We start from the raw sequence: 18,591 nt of genomic DNA on the forward strand, positions 1-18,591 counted from the left end.
GCCTTATCCTGGTTTAAGGTATGGAGGCCACATCATTCCTATGTGAAAGTTCCATTTGTTTTAAATGGAGCTTCTGCTGTTCAAAACCAAGCACAAAAATGTCTTAAATGTGAAATCAGTTGATTGTAAGTGTTCACCTGAATGCTTTCCATCTGACCTCTTCACATCATGAAAAATAAGACTGAAATCCAGACACTGCTAACTAATTGTGTAGCTCCTGGCTTAGGAGCTGGGACAGAGCCTATGTGTTCCTCTCTGGCTGCATTTCCCAGCATGGAATACTATTTTATATGTGAGCATTTATAGGTTTTAATCAACTTCCAGTATCCCTGCTAAAGATTTGCTTGGTAACATGAAACACACTACAATAAGCAAACAGGATTGTTCTCAAATGTTTCCTCTAATTTAATTCTCAGTGTCTCACAAAGAGACTCCCCAAACTGAGACTTTTCATCATACATTTCCTCCCATCTTGCAATCCTTTTCTGTAGTTATACAGACTTAATTTCTCATCTGAATTGCACTCAGCTGTCTCTCCTAATCCTTGCACCATTGACTTCAAGAGGTTTTTTCAATAAAAAATTGTAGATTTAATTTTTGAAATTTTCCTAAGTGAAAAAGGGAGGGTTTAAAAGCACCTGCTGTAGGAATGATACATATAGCACATAAAATTATATTGCATACACAGCAGTAACATTTTTATGATAAACTAGCAAAGTACATTGTAAAATTAATTCAGAATAGTTAAATTTTTATGACCTTCCATATAAATGAAGGAAAATTTCTTAATAAATCATGAATAGCTGTAACTCCTGAAAGGAATATAATTTGTTTGACTTCAATGGGTGTCTCAGTATTTAGCTGGACACCTCTGCCATCAATGCTTTCATCTCTATATTGTGGCTGCTTGCTCTGCTTTGACTTTTCTTTCTAAATTAATTTCTTTCAAGTTTAAAAAAGGATGAAAAAAATGCGGTGATTGATTACCATCATAGAGCAATCACTTTTTAAAAAAACCCAACACCGCTACTTTAGACATAAAACTAAGCCTGTTTTAGCTAGAGTAGTTAGTTATCTGCTAAAGTAAGTCTGACTAAACTGAACATAAGAAAGGCTTAGGGTTAGAGCTTAAACCCTGTCTTTGCACAGTCTTTTATGGGAAGTTTGGGCTGTTGTGGGTGGCAGGTTTTGACTTGATGTGGGGCTGCAAATATCTGCTGACAGCACAGAGACTTCTTGCTGCTAAAAGGTCATGAATTGTCACAATAAAACTCTAGTTTTTAGAATAAGCCAAAGCCTAATGGCAAAACCGTTATTATTCAGCTGTATGTTACCCTGACAGCTTTATGTATTAGTGAAAAATATAGAAACAAGGGTATAAACTTTGGATTGATTTTTCTCTGACAGAGGAAAACAGCTTTACTGGTTGCTTGTTTTTTAATTAAAAAAATGGGATTTTCAAACCCACATAATTTTACTTCAAATGCTATGTCTCATTTTCCAACATAATCTTTCCATTTATTCCACCGTGATAGGACATGGGCTCCTGACCACCTACAGAAATGTTAGCTCAGGTTGCATTTACTCAGAAAATAGGGAGAGAGGAATCAGTTTCAATGTCAAAGTCAGCAGTATTATTAAATATTGGTAAAATGATAATATTTTCCTTTTCTTTTTTCCTTCATGATTAAGTCACTAGTCTTGGTCCTAAATGCAAGTTGAATCTTACAGTCTGGATGCTTGAGCACCCCCATAGAGTGACATTTCAAGTAATGGGGGAAACAGTTGGCTTTTGGTCAAGCCAATAGGAACGATGAAGTTGATTTTTCTCTTTTAACACAGATTTTTTTTTAAAAGCTGATTTGCAGGCATTTTTGGGAAGTAGTATTTGGGTATGTTGCCCTTCAGTGCACTGAAGAATAAAACCAGACTCTAATTTTTCAAAATTTTCAATCTTTGGCAAAGATGTAGGTGCAACTGGAAAAGCAACATATTTTTGTGTGGCATCAGGAGTCTTGTATGTGATGATGTGTAACACAGCTAGTGAGAAAAGCACAGTGCTGCTGGCTGAGCAGCATATGCTCTGGTGTCTACTCTGCTGCTGGCTGCATTTGTTTAATTTTTTCTCTTTTTCTTCCAGTTTCCTGTATTCTCATGTTTTTGTAATTATGATGGAATTAAATGAAATGTATTTTCATCCAAACAAAGGTTGGGAAGTGTTGGAGTTCATGTCTGCACAGGGAGCATGTTATGGCCACAGGAACAGGCTTTCTTCAAACTTTGCATCATCTCCACTGGACTTACTCACTTACTTGGGCCAGAGGACACCTCAGTTGTGCAGAATCCTGACATTTAGTCGCATCCCCCAGTGCTTCACATTCATCCCCCCAGTGCCTGGGGGTGCTGCACAAAGCTCTGCTCCTGCCAGCCCTCCTGTGGACAGCAGCTGCCTGGGTACCAAAATGAAGGGATTTTGTAAATTTGTAATTATTTAGGGGAAGAATTGAGGCTTGCCAAAAGGACAGATCCTCAAGCTTCCTTCCACTGGTGCTTTTATCAGTCTCTGTGGCAGGATCAAGGACTGGGCTTTTCTCTCCGCTATTTTACAAGCAACGGAGGAAATCACCCAAAAGCTGCACACCCAAGAGCTGTGCAGAGAGGCCACTTCTTACCCCACCGCCTCAAAAATGGAAGTTTCCTGTTTTGTCTGGATGTGATTTCAATTTTGTAAAGCCCCCCCACTCCGTCCCTCCATGGCAGAGCTCTGCAGCTGCTGGTCCCCCTTGCCTGGGCTTGCTTCCCTGGTGTGCCCTGCCCCACTGACCCCCCCAGAGCCACGGAGTTCTCCTGGCCCTGGTTTCTGTGTGACACCACACTCCACTTTGTGAATGCAGGTGTTGGTGCAGCCAATGGGCTGACAGGGCAGTGTGGTGGCCTGAGACCCGTGTACTGCCAGAACACGATGGCATCATTTAGAAGCCTGTGCATTCCCTGCCCTGACCTGCCAAGCTGCTGAGGGAGGCAAAGCAATCAGCAGACCGGCCAGGGCCAGGCTAATCACTCAGACTGAGCCCTTCTCAAGACCTTTTTAATTATCTCCCTCTGACTGAAACTGTAGAAGAGACAAATCACCAGGTGAAGGTTCTTAATAGCGCACAGCCAGGCTGCTGTTTCAGGAAGCAGTGCTGCAGTTCTGCCTGTTAATTAGGGAGCACAGGGTGATGGGCCATCCAGTTTTGGGGCCCTCCCCAATTCAAGAGTGATGCTAAGATGCTGGAAAGGTTATAGTGATGGAATACCAAGATGCTCAGTGACCTAAATCATGTCACCTACAAAGAGATCTTGAGTTTGTCTTCAAAGCTCAGTTGGAAGTTTCCACTTTGGGGTTAAATGTGGCCTCAGTGAAAACCAGGGACTGCTTGGGGACTGCTGGAAATGTTAAACTCAAAGTCATTATTAGTGAATGTACATGAAGGAAGGTGGCAAGCACATGGCCTGAAGCTCATCAGATATCTGGAGTTTACATCTGGCTGAGGGCAGTTAAATGCCACCCTGATGCCTGATCCTGTCAGATCTTGGAAGCCAAGCAGGGTCAGCCTCGGTTAGTACTTGGATGGGAGACCTCCTGGGAATACCGGAGGCTGTAGGCTCTAGTCCGAAGGACTTCACTGTCACTGTCCAAGCTCACTTGGCCATGGCAGATGAACCTCAGGAGTTAAAGGGTGGGGCCAGTTCTGTGCACACTGTGCCTTACCTAAAAAATCCACTGCACAGGCTGGAAGGGCACACCCACATGGGGAGAGCCCTTCCCAAATCTTTGTCCGGGAAGTCTAGCCATGATGACATCTAGCTGGTTCTAAATCATCTTTGCTTGAGGTAGAACAATGTTTCTGGGCATGCATCAGGTCTTCAAGTGACAGCCCTCATCCCTGCTGGCTGGGAATTTGAGGAACAAGAGGATTCTGTTAGATGACTTCAGCTTTCCTGCTCCATGGTATATGATAATTTTAAGTCTTCAGTGTGTCCTGCCACAATAACTCATGTGAGAAAGCAAAGCAATGCACACAAAAATTCCACCCTGAAAAATCCACCCTGAAAGCACGAGCCAGAAATAAAGCACACAGAGAGGAACTTCTTTCTTCAATTTAATTGAAGTTACTTAGAAAAATAATCAGGCTTGAATGGCTTCTTTGAGGAAAGATTCATGAGCAGTTCACACTTGTGTTGGCAATGTATAATTTAGCTTTTTTCTTTATTAACAGTATATTTAAGTATGAGGAAATACTTCTCTACAACAAGCCTTCTACTGCATACAAATAGGTTAAAAAAAAATCCAACCCCACATTGATGTTAAATTATTCGTACACATTGTATTGTGCATGCATGTAAGAAAATAACACTCTCTGTAACAAGAGTAATAGTAAGGACAGTCCCTTTTTGTACCTGAAAAGTGCAGCAGACTACAGTGAAACCCTAAAACATCTGGGGTCAACTTACTTCTAAAAGCACTTCTGCTTGTGGACTATTAATTTCACTTGTACACAGCGCATGGGTCAGGCAGTTTGCACATTTCTGTGGTAATGGATGTGGTTTATGAAAAAGCTGAAGCATGGACCAAGTCAGGTTTGGGGGGGACCTCCCACCACCCAGGAGCACTACCATGTTCAGATGGGCCAAATCCAGCCTGCACTCCAGGTTAAGGTGCTTGGGGCCATCTGGGGGAACGAACCCCTGGCTGTGGGTGCTGTGCCAACTGTGGACCCACCAGCACTGCTGGGCTCAGTGCTGGCCATGCCAAAGGATGGGGAGGTATCACTGCTCTGAGATGAGGATCACTGCTCCAGCAGCTTTGAGGGGGCTGGGGACAGAGGTGGGAAGTAGGGCTTTCCCCATTGAGTCCTCTCTGTGCTCATCACAACTCGATCATAACTAATGCATATCCTTCTGCAACAGCAGCTCCTCAGGTGGCCCTTGCAGTCCCACAAGCACATCTATATTTTGCATTTTGCTGGGGCTCAGTGCTGCCTGTTTGCCTCCCAGGACCAGCTGTGGCCACAGCAGAAATGAAGCCGTGAGGGGCAAACCAGACCCTTCTCCTCCATTTGGGAGACCCAGTGAAGAGGTGGGGGTAAAACCAGCCTGATTCCCCAGCTGCCCCCTCACTGCAGGTGGGCACTGCCAGCTCACTGAGGAGAGGCTGAACAACCCTGAACGTCCTCCTGTGTGGCTGTAGTGGAAAGAGATATTTTTTGGCTCAGTTGAAACAACACACTCAGTAGACCAAAAGAAAAGGATATTCCTTAACATTTGTGATCCTCCTCTGAGCTGGCGAGGGCTTTGTGCTCACTGCATGATCATATCCAGCATGCCAGCTGTTCATTTTAAACACAGATCTACAGCCCATTCACAGCACCCCAAAGTAGCTATAACACACTAAATAGCCAGATTGTAGTAGTTTGGCATCAAGGTTTTTAAAAAACAAGTGACTTAAAAGTACCCACTTAAGTGCACATAAGACTCATCTCAGTGGTGAGCATCTGCCCATAGAGCAGCCCTCTGTGGGAAGGCAGAATCTGGGTAAATCAAACCCAAAACTGCTGCTAAAAATCCTGGCTGGAGCAATGCTCACTCCTCAGATCTCCTGAATATGTTTTTCACCTAAAGCTTCTCTATCATACCTGTCAAATAGGGCTTTTGTGTCTCCAAAGCTGCGAAACTAGAAAGAGTCTTTCAGAACAGATAAAAACGTGGTGATGATGCCAGAGAAAAGGATAAGAAACAAGGGGGAAGCATGCACCGTTTTAAAATAATTTCTTTTGGAAGCAACTTTTGTCTTAAATGAAAAAATTCACATCACATTCTTTTGGGGGAATTATCAGCCAACTGAGGAGAAAATTGGACCCAAATATGGGCACTGCTGGATGCAAGACCAAACAAGCACACAAATAGCTTGTAGGAAGTACTGGAGGGGGAGAGGGAAAGGGGAATCTACCCTCAGTTGTTTTTTTTAACAAACATACAACCATTGAACTAGGAACATAAGAAAGTCAGGGCACACCGTGAGAGGCACTTGCAAGAGCTCCAAATACTCTAAATGAGACAAAACTCCTTTCAAATAAAACACCAGCCAGCAGTCAGCAATGGATCAGGAATTCAGGGCAGTCAGGCACAGCCAGCCAGCCCTTTGCTTGCCACTGGGCCAGTGTTCCAGGTTATAAATAGGACCTGGGTTATGAAAACTGTGGCTGTTCCAGAATGGATGAGAGATAAATTTGCATGGTGTGATACAAAAAATAATGACCCAAATCCTGCCGAAGACCAAATCCAATTGTGAAAGGACTTCAGCTGCTGTTTGTTATGTTAATTTTTCTTCCAATGAGATTTATTCAGCAACTTATTTTTATCAAATAAGATGCAAACTATTTTTCTTCTTTAATGACATCTGTGTCCTGGAAACTAATGTAATTCCGTGGACATTATTGGCTACTGAACAATACACTTTCAGGGTCTGGCTCTGATACTGTTAAAACATCTCTGCCTTTAGCTGAGTTTATTTAAATCGTAAGTAATTTTTGGAGGGGTTTGTTTTGATCATAAGATTGACACACAGGCAAGTTAAAAACCCCACTTTAACCATCTACCAACTTTGAAACAGATTTTAGATTCCCACAAGTGCCTCAGTTTAACGCCCTGCCTACTTTAGCCCTCCAGCTGTCTGCCAGCACTGTCATCCCGAGACAGGACAGCTTGAGGTGGCTACAGAGCATTCCCCAGGCCATGCACCTCACCTGCAACAAACTGAAACAAACTTCTGGAGAAGCTTGAACTTCTGTTCTCACTAGCTGGCTAACAGATCCCCACTGAAATCTCATTTTTCATTATTTATTTGGCATGAATAGATTACTATTTGCTTGCCCAAAACAATTGCTCAGTATGTGGCGACTGCTACAATCTGCTACCCCAACAAGATGTTACACACAGAACTGCTACTGAGACACTCACCTTGAGACAAAAGGTCATGGTCTCACACTGGAGCTGACTCAAGATGAATTTCTAATCCACTCGAATTTAGAAACATTCCTGTCAGTAGTGTTTAGGCATCAACTGAAAAAAGACTCCCTCTTCCCCCTAGGAAAAAGCCATGAAACCAGCATGTAGGAAGATGAGACGTTTTTTATTGTCTTGCATGCTATCAACATGAAGATGACTTTTTAACTTTTCAAATGACAAGCCCAGATCATTTATAGCAACATATAGTGACCAGTGTCTCTCAAGCCAATTTTGGTTGTCCATCTTTAGATTGATTAGGGAGGCATGACTTGCAGAGGATGAAGTTCCCCCGACCCCATCCTGGATATGAATTAAGTCAAAGCCAATTGCTTTGCATGTTAAAAAAATCTCTTACAGTCACTTCCAAAATGTTGGGGGTTTTCTGATGGACCATCTGCAAATCTGCATTTGTTTGGGCTGGCAGGCTTCAAACTAAGAGATAACGGGACTGGTCATATTCTTGAGAAACTCATTAAGACTTGTAAAAGGTTCATGGTTTCTCTTTCCGAGGAATACATTCACATTTCTTCACTCATGGGTTTTAGATAGCACGAATCTACCCAAGTCTGTTTTACTTTTCCTTTTCAGGGCTAGAAGGATAGATTTTGTACTAGTATAGAGTGCAATATCACTTCCTGAAGAACTTATTTCCACCACTCTTCTCAAAGCGTGCGGTATCAAGAACAATTTCTGTATTTACCTGCATCAACAGCTAATGGCAGAGTATTATTACCCAGAGACAAGCTCAACTGAGGAAAGCACAAAAACAGACTCCTTTTGTCCAAATGTTATGTTATCTCTGCTGCTGAAGTGACACCTACCAAGAGACAATGTTTTAAATAAGTATAAATAACATTAATTAGAATTGGAGGAATGCAAGAGCAATGAAATTCACCAGAACACAATTAGCATTTTTTTTAAACAGTGTAGCAGTATTATTCATTTCTACAGCTAGATCGTCACAATCCTGTTACCCTGCAAAGAGAGCTGTCCTTTCTTACAGTTGATTTAAATAATTCTGACTGTGCTGCTCGCAGCATCATTCAAAGAAAGAAAATATTAATTTACAAAATAACCCATTCTCCATATTTATTATGACAAATAAAAATCTTAAATAAAACAGGCTTTCTCTCCCCTCTCTCCCCCCAACCCATCCCTCATTCCAATTTCAGGTAGCTTGGCACTGAGTAATTGAACATTAAAAAATCAAGTTTGTAGACTTCATACAGCTGCGTTTGGTGCTCGGAGCTGATGTTCTGGAAGAACTCTGTGGTCATTTCATCAGTAGTTCTCGTAGACTTTGCATAGGTGGGGAATTTCAGGTAGTTGCCTACTCCTGCCAGCTGGAGAATGTAATTCGAATCCTCTTCGAGAGTTTCGTATTTTCCTATGAGGTCGTAGTGGATGTGGCAAGGATGGCAGAGGGAGTACACAGTCTGCCAGTGCTCATTGAAGGGCTCTTCTCTTTGTGTGTGTGGATCGATGAGATATGCCACAAACTCCTCAAACTTCACATCATCACCTTTACGCAGAGCCTCCTGGGTTGCGTTTTTCCTCTGGCGCCTCACGATTTTGGTGCCATATCGCTTGTGGAAGGAAGTGTTGTACTTCTGGGTGAACTTGTTCCTGTAGGCTGACACCAGTCTCTCAAAAGGCTCGCGAACAAAGAGGAACTTCATGTAGTTTTTCAAGCGATGGTTGATCTCTGGGATGCTGTACTGGTTGAGGGTCTTCAGGTTTGAAGAGACATGGGCTTCATTGGCTGGGATTTCCATTGGATCACTGTATTTGCCTCTTCCCGTCAAAACCATCATGACTCTCTTCCAGTTTGTGCAGGCCACTTTGGGAACATAGCAATAGATCATTTCATGATCTTCATCCACGACCAGGTGTTTGAGATCGTTGGGTGTCAGCACGCGGCGCTTCCTGCTGGACACACTGTTAGCTCGGCAGGTGTCTGTCACTTGGTCTCGTCTAATCTGATGAAGAATTGCTGTGTTGGACAACTGCAAAGAAAGCACAGGCACCAGTAAGTCAAGTGGCTGGGAATCTCTCACTTTTTGCTTATTATAGAAATTCATAGAGGAGTAGATTTCTGCTTGCATAGAACAGTTTATTATGTGGCAGAGTACAACTGTTCCTATTCTAGAAGATAAACTATTTTTGTCTCCAGACTTCTTGATACACACTGCTTAAATGCTGTTCACAGAGCACCCAGAGATTTGCTTTGAAGCCAGCACGAAGGAGCACAAGTACTCACACAACCTGGCAGCAAGTGTATTTACAGAACTCATCCTGAGACATGATTGCTGCTTTTCTTAGCCACTCTGCAGCCCATCCCATGGCTACAACAGTGTGGGACCCCACCTGACCTTTTGCTGCTGACATGGGGTAGGAAGGCATCAGAGATGGAAAATTTGCCAAAATAAAACCAACTTGTGTTCTTGTTGCTGATGTCTTTTACATTAAGAGAATTGAATGATCATGGCTTGTTTCTTGGCTATGACATTGGAGGAATAAATGAAGCCCATGGATATTCCTGCTACTGTTCAACTGGAACATTGACTCAGGTATGATTTCTTCACTGAACAGAATATTCACATTTGCCTCTCTGCTGAAGCCATATTGACAGAGAAAGAAAGAATGCGTGGTCTTCTAACACACACAGTTCTATGTTCACCCATATCCCCTTACTATTTTGTTATCAGTGCCCTAACTTTCTATTATTAGTGCTACTGGATACTTTGGAGAGGCTCTAATTGTTTTAGGAGGACCCACACAGCAGCTGTGCAGAGATGGCCACTCTCAGCCACCTCCTGCCCAGATTGTGTCCAGCAACCACAGCAAGAACTTCTGCTAAGGCAGGCAATGAGCTCTTCCAGGAAATAGGGAATATTAGCCCAAGTAAAGGACCATGCCAAGGCAGAGCTCCTGTGTTTGGTTATTCAGAGCCACCTCAGGTGTCTCTGCATGGTACAGTGTTTTGTTGTGCAGCCCTACCCTCAGCACTACAAATGCTGTTTTACATACTGTGAATAAATTGCATCAAAGCAACAGGGGGAAGGTTTGGGTAATGTTATTTACATTTATCTAACACAATTTACCTGTGGATTTCAAAGAGCCTTATGCTCAATAATTAATTTATCCTCAAAGCCAAGAATTATGGCAAGTATTGACCTTCCTATTTGATACGCAAGAAGGTCTAAGATTCCTTCTTGCATGCTCAGTCTTTCAAAAGTATGTTATGTAGTACCTTCCACTTAGGTTATCAGGAACCACAGGACTGTGCAAAGAAGCATTTGAAGCAAGGTAGACTATATGCATCTGCTATGGGGTTTCCCTTGCTTATAGGGGTCTTCCTCCTTGCCAGTATACCAGACAAAATCATTACATGCCATGCAATATCCCTTGTCCTTGGAAAATGGTTTTGCACCAGCTTGGGGCTCATACTGAACCTCCAGTTCCTGCAGTCATGGGTCAAATATCTGCTTTCAATAGCAGTACTTGATTCATATTAAAGAAAAAACAAAACAAAACAAAACCAACCCAAAACTCAAAAAATAGGATCCAAATGCAGTTTTGAGTCAAAACCCAAATGAAGTTCCAAGATGGGACCAAGCCAGTTGCAGGATTTCTGAGCTTTTGAGTGAAAGAAAACAGAAATTGCATCGCTATAGACAAGCCCTCAGAGCCCAGCTTTCATTCACCCAAGGGGCAGCAAAAGCTTTTGCAACATGTGAGCAGCAGAGACTCTCCTCCAATTTGGGCTGTGGTAGGTTGCAGAAAAATGTTTTCATGGAATGAACACCATGGGTTGGGACACGTTGAACTTGGGCAGGAGGATTTCAGAGAGTACTAATGTGCCAACTCTGAGACCTCTATATTTTGTACAGTGCCACCCACCATTTCTCCTCTGAGTGCCTTGATACTTTCCTCGTCTCATCTCTTTAGCCTCTTTGTTCAGTAAAACACTGGCTAATGGTTAAAACATGCAATAGCCCAGTTGCAGGTCTTTTAGACAGCTTGGCTCATTTTTTGTGTGTGTGTGGTATCCCCCTGGACCCCTCCCAGGTGCACTTCAAGGGCAGTTTTGTGTTATAGTCAGAGATGAGGAGCCAGATGTGAAATGTGCTTCGTGCTTCCTAGGAAAACTGACTGGCAGAGAGTTTCCAAACAAGATGCTAGAAAGCAGTTGTCAAGGACCACAGAGATTTTTCAAGAAAAATTCCTTTTCTGTTGAAAATATATAAAAATCCCTATTTCAATTTGTGCTGTCCTCAGAGAAAAACAGAACTAATGGTTCTCAACCAGCTCTATAATGGTTACAGTTACCAGTGAATAATTTTCAAAGAACTAAACAAAACCCTATGCAAGCACACAGACATACAAATTCTCCTCTGCAGACAGATAAAAAGCTGGAATCTCTCCTCCTGCAGATTTTCATCAATAACCATATAGCACAGTAATGCTGTTTGCCTCTGGTTTTAAAGTAAAAAAAAAAAAGCCTGAATACATTGCTACATTATAATATGTCAATGCACTATATTTGATTTTCTGGTTCTTGGGATACATACAGAATTAAGTGGATGAGATTCTATGGCCAGTATTAGACAGAAGGTCAGATTTGATAATCTAATGGTTGCTTCAGACCCTAATCTGCAGATGAATCTTTGTAGAGATACGCTTTACTCCTGATTTCATTCCTCCATCAATAGGCTAAGCACTTCTTTCCCATACATTAACATTAATGAGATTTTCAGGCATTTCAAGAAAGGGGAAAACCGCAGCCATAGTATTTGAAATTGCAAATGAGATTGTACTGCATTAAATTCACTTAAAAGATTACACTTGTGCATTTTCGAGTGGTACTTGCCTCTCACTCTTTTTAACATGGAAAAAAAATATGAAGACATGGAATACAGGTTTGGTCAGCTACATTTACTAAGTATACAGCAACACCCCACGGTCAGCTCTGCATGTTCTCTGGCCTGCCTGGTGGCACACAGAATACGTATTAAATAGCAAAGCAACAGCAAAAGGGTATTGCCTTGTTCTCATAAATGACAGTACCATTTGGTATGGCTGATGGATGAAGGGCCACGTAGGAAATAGAAAGAACCACCGAACTCTTCTTTGCAAAGAGGACATGCTCCATGGTCCCTAGGGTCTACAGCACCATGCAAGGTAATCATAACAGCATTTTTCAATTTAGTATTTTGAAATTATATAACAGTGAATTATCTGATGCTAATACAGTTTCTCTTCATTTGAAGTTACAGGCAAGGTTTTTAAGCCACATAATAATTTCACTCTTGAAGTCAGTGAGAGGAACTGGGAAAATAGTAAGATTACACAAGACTGGAAGTACATTCATTTATATTAGAGGTCCACTTGGCCAGTGAAAACGTGCAAATGTGCTCATGGCTAATGAGGAAGATATACCCTACAAATTTAAGCATCCAGAGAGCTAAGATCCAAGGGACAGATACCTTTATACCCATGGTGTAGGGCAAGTCAAACAATTAGGGTCACAGACTGTCTTCCTCCAAAGCTGTTACAGGTGTGGCTACAGTGGAGCTCCTGCCTGGACACTGATTGCTGTGTCTGTGTTCATTACCAGAGGTCCTGCTGATCCCTCAGTTCTAGAAGCCACAATAAGTAATGACCTAAATCTACCCTGCTTTGGAAAAGGATACTTTTAAGCCTATGTGCAGGTTACCCTGAGAGCAGCATGGGGATGGTGACAAAGTCAGTGCTCAGGTCTGTCCCCTGACAGTTCGACTTGGACTTCATCTGGGCATTAAAGGTTTTGGGAAGGCATCTGATAAAAGCATATGTTCTTTCCTGAAAGGACTGTCACCACAGATGCACTTAATCATGTTTTTTTTTTTTCCTTGAAGAAGTTGTAAAGAGGGACAGAGAAGAAGGACATGTCAAGATCAAATTTCTCCTTTCTTTTCTAATGCAGCAACAAAGTTGAGCAGTGAAGCAACATGAGCACCAGGAGACTCCTAAGCTCAGTGGCATTTAAAAAAAGAGAAAGAAAAATGTAGTCTGAGGACGCTCTGATCCCAGAAGCTTTCTATCTCCATCAGTCCCAACCTAACAACAAGGGAGGAAAGCTAAATCCAGCACACTCTGCTCATGTGGATGTCTCCTGTACAGTGGGAGGGAGCTGTGTGTGTGCAGGGAACAGGGGGCAGGAAGGCTTTCTGTGTGGAGCACTAGAGAACAGACTGACCAGAAATACATATGCTGACCAACTGGCAATCATAAACTCATGGCATGCAAAGGTTATTCAAGGTAAACCAGAGTAATGAGATGGGAGCTATTTTCTTCTGGTTACTTAGGCACAGCAGGATAAAATAATCTTTGAAGACCTTTCCAAGCTTGAGGGCCAAGCAGCAAGTACAGATTTAAAGACAGGGAATTATTAATTTTTTTTTTCTGAATATAGTAGTGTACTGCAAACTAAGCACAGAGATCAAACCAATTCACAGGTACCTGCACTGAAAGCAGTTTTTTAATAGAAGGATGGCAATACTGAAGTGTCATTCAAAAAGCCTATTAATTAAAATTTGTCTCACTATAAAAAAATAGTGTGGAAAGAAGTAACCCCCACATTTACAAGGCAGGATTTTATTTGTTTCTACTGCATTGCCTGCAGCTAGTTCTGTACATTGCTGTCTCCAGGCTCACAACCAGCCTATGCTGTAAGTGCTAACATGACATTTGGTCATGACAGATTAAAGGGCAAAATTATCCAAAATAGTTTAGAATGGAATATGGAAGATAGATATTGTGAATGGGGTTTGCAGTCCTACGCCTTGCTAAATTGCTTTTTCTCTTCAGTTTTGCATTAACAAAGACTTTGCATCTGCCTTTAATTCTTCAGTTACCTTTGTGTTTGGAGGTTTGGTTTCTGTCCTAGGCTAGAACCCTGCAAGCTGCCGGGGTGATCCCCTCACCTGTGGTCCAAGCAGTCATCAATTACAAACCAGCTGACACCCAGCTGGGTCTATCCCATAGCACTGTTAACCTTAGTATAAACCAGAGCTCATCTCCACCAAATCCTTCTTAGTGGCATTGGTTCAGAAGGGGTGTGCAGCAGGCTCAAAAATCCACTGGAAAAAAAGTCTTATAGGGAGAAGTGTCAGACTAACTATAGGTGGCACTAATGGTCCTGGTTTATGTGACACCGAGACAGACTACTCTTTCAGTTGTCTGAAATCTCTCAGGTATTATCAGCTCTCCTTCCCCCAGCCCATCAAACATGACATCTGAGTTCTAGGAGTTGTTTGTTATTCAATATACAAAATGGTTTTTTGTATTCTTTATATTTTCCCGAATGCTAAAAGGGTGAGGGTTTTTTAAACATGAGGTTACATGCATGCACGTTTCCAATCCTCTTTCCACATTAAAAGTGTCATTAAGACTCTTGCATCCTTATGGACAGCCTTGAAGTTACAAACATAGTTTCAACTATATTAATACTTTACAGTTTGTAGCCATAACTACACTACTCAGTGTATATATGTGCTATACACCAAATTCTAGATTGTATTCTTAAAAATAGTCATCATTAGACAGTAATGGGGAAGTAGCAATTTTTCATACTCAACAACCCAAGCAGAAGCATTTCTCAAATCACCACAAATCACAAATAACTATTACTCTTTGCAGATTTTTAAGATGACAGTCAGACAACTGTAGCTATGTGAATCAAAACACTGCACCTAAAAAAACAATTGCATTTTGAATAAAGGGATTTTATTAACCTGACCTGGACTGCAACATTTTTTTTTTAAGTAACAGCTTTGCAGTTTCATACTTTGATTTATTTCACATTTCATAGCATATTATTTTTGATGTAATTTTTCAGAAAATTCCAGCACTGAAATAAGAACTTCACCAAAATCTCAATTAATATTTGTCAAGAAAAAGAACATTGTGTGTACTGGAGATGGAAATGCTCCACATCTTCCCTTACAACTTGTGGACAGATAAACCGGAATATGAAATTGCTATGAAAATGTCCCTACAGAGTGGCTGGATAACAGAAGATAACAAAACTAATATTAACTTGGGCGCATTTCTACTAATCAAGAACATTTTTAGAGACAAATTATATCATCTGAAGGAAACTCTTGAAATATTACAAAGCTGCTTTCTTTTCTTCATTTCATGCATTGAACTTATTCCCCCATGGAGAAGATTAGGCCGAATACACATTTTTTCAATTCTCTGTATTGCAAGCCAAGATAACCACACATTTTTAGTTCCCATGGTACAGAATGCACTAGGGCTATGAAAAGAAGAATCAAAGCTCTCAAGAGTAAAACAATCATACACAGTAGTTGCTAGCACAGTATTGTCAAAAATCATGTATTGCTTCATACACATTCTCTCCTTCTTCTTCCTATGCACATCTCTGACTTGGTCTGTGTGCACTTGAGTGCATATATGTAGCAGAGAAGGGTGAGATAATTCAGCAGTTGCATTTCTTTGGGACCAGGGATACAATTATCTGATTAACAGTACCTCCCAAACCTGCATCAAATACGCATTAACTCTTTTTTGTGCAGGTACTAGACAACTACTAGTTGAGTGCTAGAAAAGAAACAACACTAAACCAGTCAACACCTGTCAACAGACACACATGCATCCACACATTTCCTGGGAAAATTTCACAGCTAGGTCAGTAAGTATTTGCCTTTTCATCTTGGAGAGAAAATCACAGGGAGTCTAAATGATGCAAAAATATTGAAAGATCACAGACTGACACCAAATGGCACCAGCTGTATATTAAAAACAGCTTTTTAATTTGTTCGAAACTCCCACACACAATAAGGTACAGATTCAAGAAGAAAAGAACCAGCTTCCTTCCAATGCCACCTTCTTATGTATAATTCCAAACATCTTCAGAAGACTGTCCTTTCCCACTCTCCCTGCTAGGAACTATGTGGAGTTGACATTCATACCATACACAGGGCTTGGGGCTAGTAAGATGAATGTATAAGTTTTGTAAAATGTCTCCTCTGACCCAGGAGAGGGAAAAGTTGGAAGTCCTCAGGAAGATCCAGCAGAAAGACCTATGGCCTGTCCACATGGTGGGTGAAGGGTGTGCTGTTGTGCATGTTGCTGTTCTGAAGCTCTGAGGGAATATTACAAACACAGGGCAGGCAAAATGGAAGTGACCGAGTTCAAATGCAATACATGCGAGAGGTGAGAAATCATCAGGAAGGCTGGAGAAGCCTCGAGCTGGGAATACTTAAAGCAAACAAACTTCAAGTTGGTGGCTTTATTGGGATTTAATTTATAGAAGATGAGTTTGGAGCCTCATGTTGCATGTTCAAAGAGCACTTTGCATCCTCTTTGCAGCAGCCAAAGGAAGGGGCAGGTGGGGAATTTAGTAGATGGCCAGTCCTGTTATTTTTTTTCTCATAGCAAAAAGAAGGAGATGAAACCCCAGGCTGGGACCCTCTGCAGCTGTGCTGCCTCCCCTGCCAGAGGCTCTGCTGTGACGACCCCGAACTCTCCATTCCGCTGCCACAGCAACCTGGAAAAGGACGGCGTGTGATGAATTTGTTTGCTCCTGGCTCATTCCTTAAGTGCAGCGATAAATCACTCTTTGTATTAAAAAGCTGAAAGGTCTGGCTATCGCATGAATTTAATTTTACAATGAAAACTTTCTGTCCTTTTCCCCCCAACACACGAACACAGACGCATGCACTGTGGTGCTGAAGCTGAGCTCGCACTCTCCAGACCTGTGCATGTAACCTGTAGCACACAGGGGCACAAACATTGTCTTTCTAACCCTTCCTGGTCCCAGGCACGGATGTTTAACTGCTACACTATGATCACTGGCCACTCAAAGCTGCCTCAAGTACCCCTTAGGTGTCCCTACCTACCATCACCTTCGATGGGCTTAATTACATGCACACGTGATTGACAGACACAGCAGCAGAGCAAGTTTGCTTTCATGTGTGGGGGACAGGAAGTGAGGGCTGGTGGTGGGACACAGGACCTGCCACATCCAAGAGAACAAGAGGCTGCACTCAATCTCCTTGGCTGAGGGGGAGCTGATTGCACTTGTCCTGTCTGGGAAAGACCCTTCCCAAGGATACATTACTTCTGCCTGCAGCTGCTTGGGAAAGGGCCAGGCTGGCAGAACTGTCTCCAAGTGACCAGGGACTGCAGACAGGGTAAAAGAGACTTCCACTTTTATCTCACAGCTGCCAGGTTACAACTGGGGCATAGATGAAACACAAACTGGGACAACCCAAGCCTGAGGAAAAGCACATGGGTGGGGAAGCTTGAAGCCAAGTGACCTGTAGCTGTTGTACTCTGATATTTTGTCTTTTCTGTAGGAGCTGTAGATGTGATTTTCAATGAGAGGCTTGAGAACTGGTTAGGAAAAGGGATGCCATGGATATCTGCAAATGATGCACCAGGAGGAGCACTGGGCTTGGGATGCATAGAGTCAGCCAGGGTGGAGCTGGGAGTAGCCCTTGAAAAACAGACTAAGAAAAATTGAGATTTGTTTCTCTGTTCAAGGAGTTGTGGTAGTAGGGGTGAGATAAACTGGGTGGAGTGGGGAAACAGGATGGAGCATACACGTCAATACAAAAATACATAAGAAATTCCACAAGGAGGAAGGGAATAATCTCCTGTCTGGATTCAGTCTGGTTAGGAGAAGTAGTAATGGAGCTAAACAAGAAAGATGCAGTTTAGATAAAGGATAAATCCCAACAGAAGGGATAAGATATGCCTGTGCTGAAATAGCATGAGGAATCTCCAGCATTGGGAACCTCCACTTGCCCAAGGTGTCAGAGGCACACAAATGATCCTACCAGGCAGGCAGGTGTCATCTTGCAGGTCCTTCACACTTCAGAAACCTAGGATGGTGGCTTCTGTACACTAAGCTTGCTGTCATAAACCTCGGTATTTTACACAATTCAGGAGACAAGGCTTTTGGCAAATGTTGTGGAGTCACATGGGTGGAGAGGCCAGTTAGCGCTGTGAATGAAACCTCCCTTAAGAAAAAGAAACGTCATTAAACTGCAGGGTGGGCAGAGTCCAGACTGCAGCTCAGACCGCACCCAGACAGAAACCATGTGAGACCCTGCAGAGGATACGGGGAGGAGATGCAGGAGGCCTGAATGCCTGGAGTTGTCGGGGACACACGTGCCCTGCTCCCCCCGGCAGCTCTGACCTGCCAGACGATGTTAATGGGTTTCTCAGTAACACAAATCCTCCTTCTGTACCTCCGCGGTGCAGTTTAGGTGTCATACAGTCAGGCAGAAAGACTTATTTTCTTCTCAGCAGGATATCTGCTATTTTAAGTGAATACAATTTACTCAGTCCCATGCTAAATCAAGGTAATATGTTTCCAATTTTTAACTCAGTGTGCAACACACCAATATTACTCTAGAGCTTTGGAAACCCAAATAGGAAAAATAGGAGAGTTGCTGCATAGCTGTTTTCTTTACACATAATTGGTGCGCTTTAGCAACCCACTTGAGGAGAGGGGAACCCTGT

General features: G+C 42.4%; 1 protein-coding gene across 3 annotated transcripts in view; it reads right to left on the minus strand.

Annotated features, from left to right (window-relative positions):
* Window positions 1–4,133: 4,133 nt before the first annotated feature.
* Window positions 4,134–18,591, minus strand: part of CHST11 (carbohydrate sulfotransferase 11) — a 171,313-nt gene continuing 156,855 nt past the window's right edge. For 2 of the 3 annotated variants that reach the window (XM_071551051.1, XM_071551050.1), the window contains exon 3: window positions 4,134–9,056. In XM_071551051.1, the coding sequence (XP_071407152.1) occupies window positions 8,208–9,056 (849 nt within the window). In that variant the 3' untranslated portion in view covers window positions 4,134–8,207. Of the gene's footprint in view, window positions 9,057–12,120; window positions 12,200–18,591 lie in introns of those variants that run through there. The other variant, XM_071551052.1, reaches the window with a different exon arrangement.

Source organism: Pithys albifrons, chromosome 3 (genome assembly GCF_047495875.1).
Source record: "Pithys albifrons albifrons isolate INPA30051 chromosome 3, PitAlb_v1, whole genome shotgun sequence".
Lineage (NCBI taxonomy): Eukaryota > Metazoa > Chordata > Aves > Passeriformes > Thamnophilidae > Pithys > Pithys albifrons.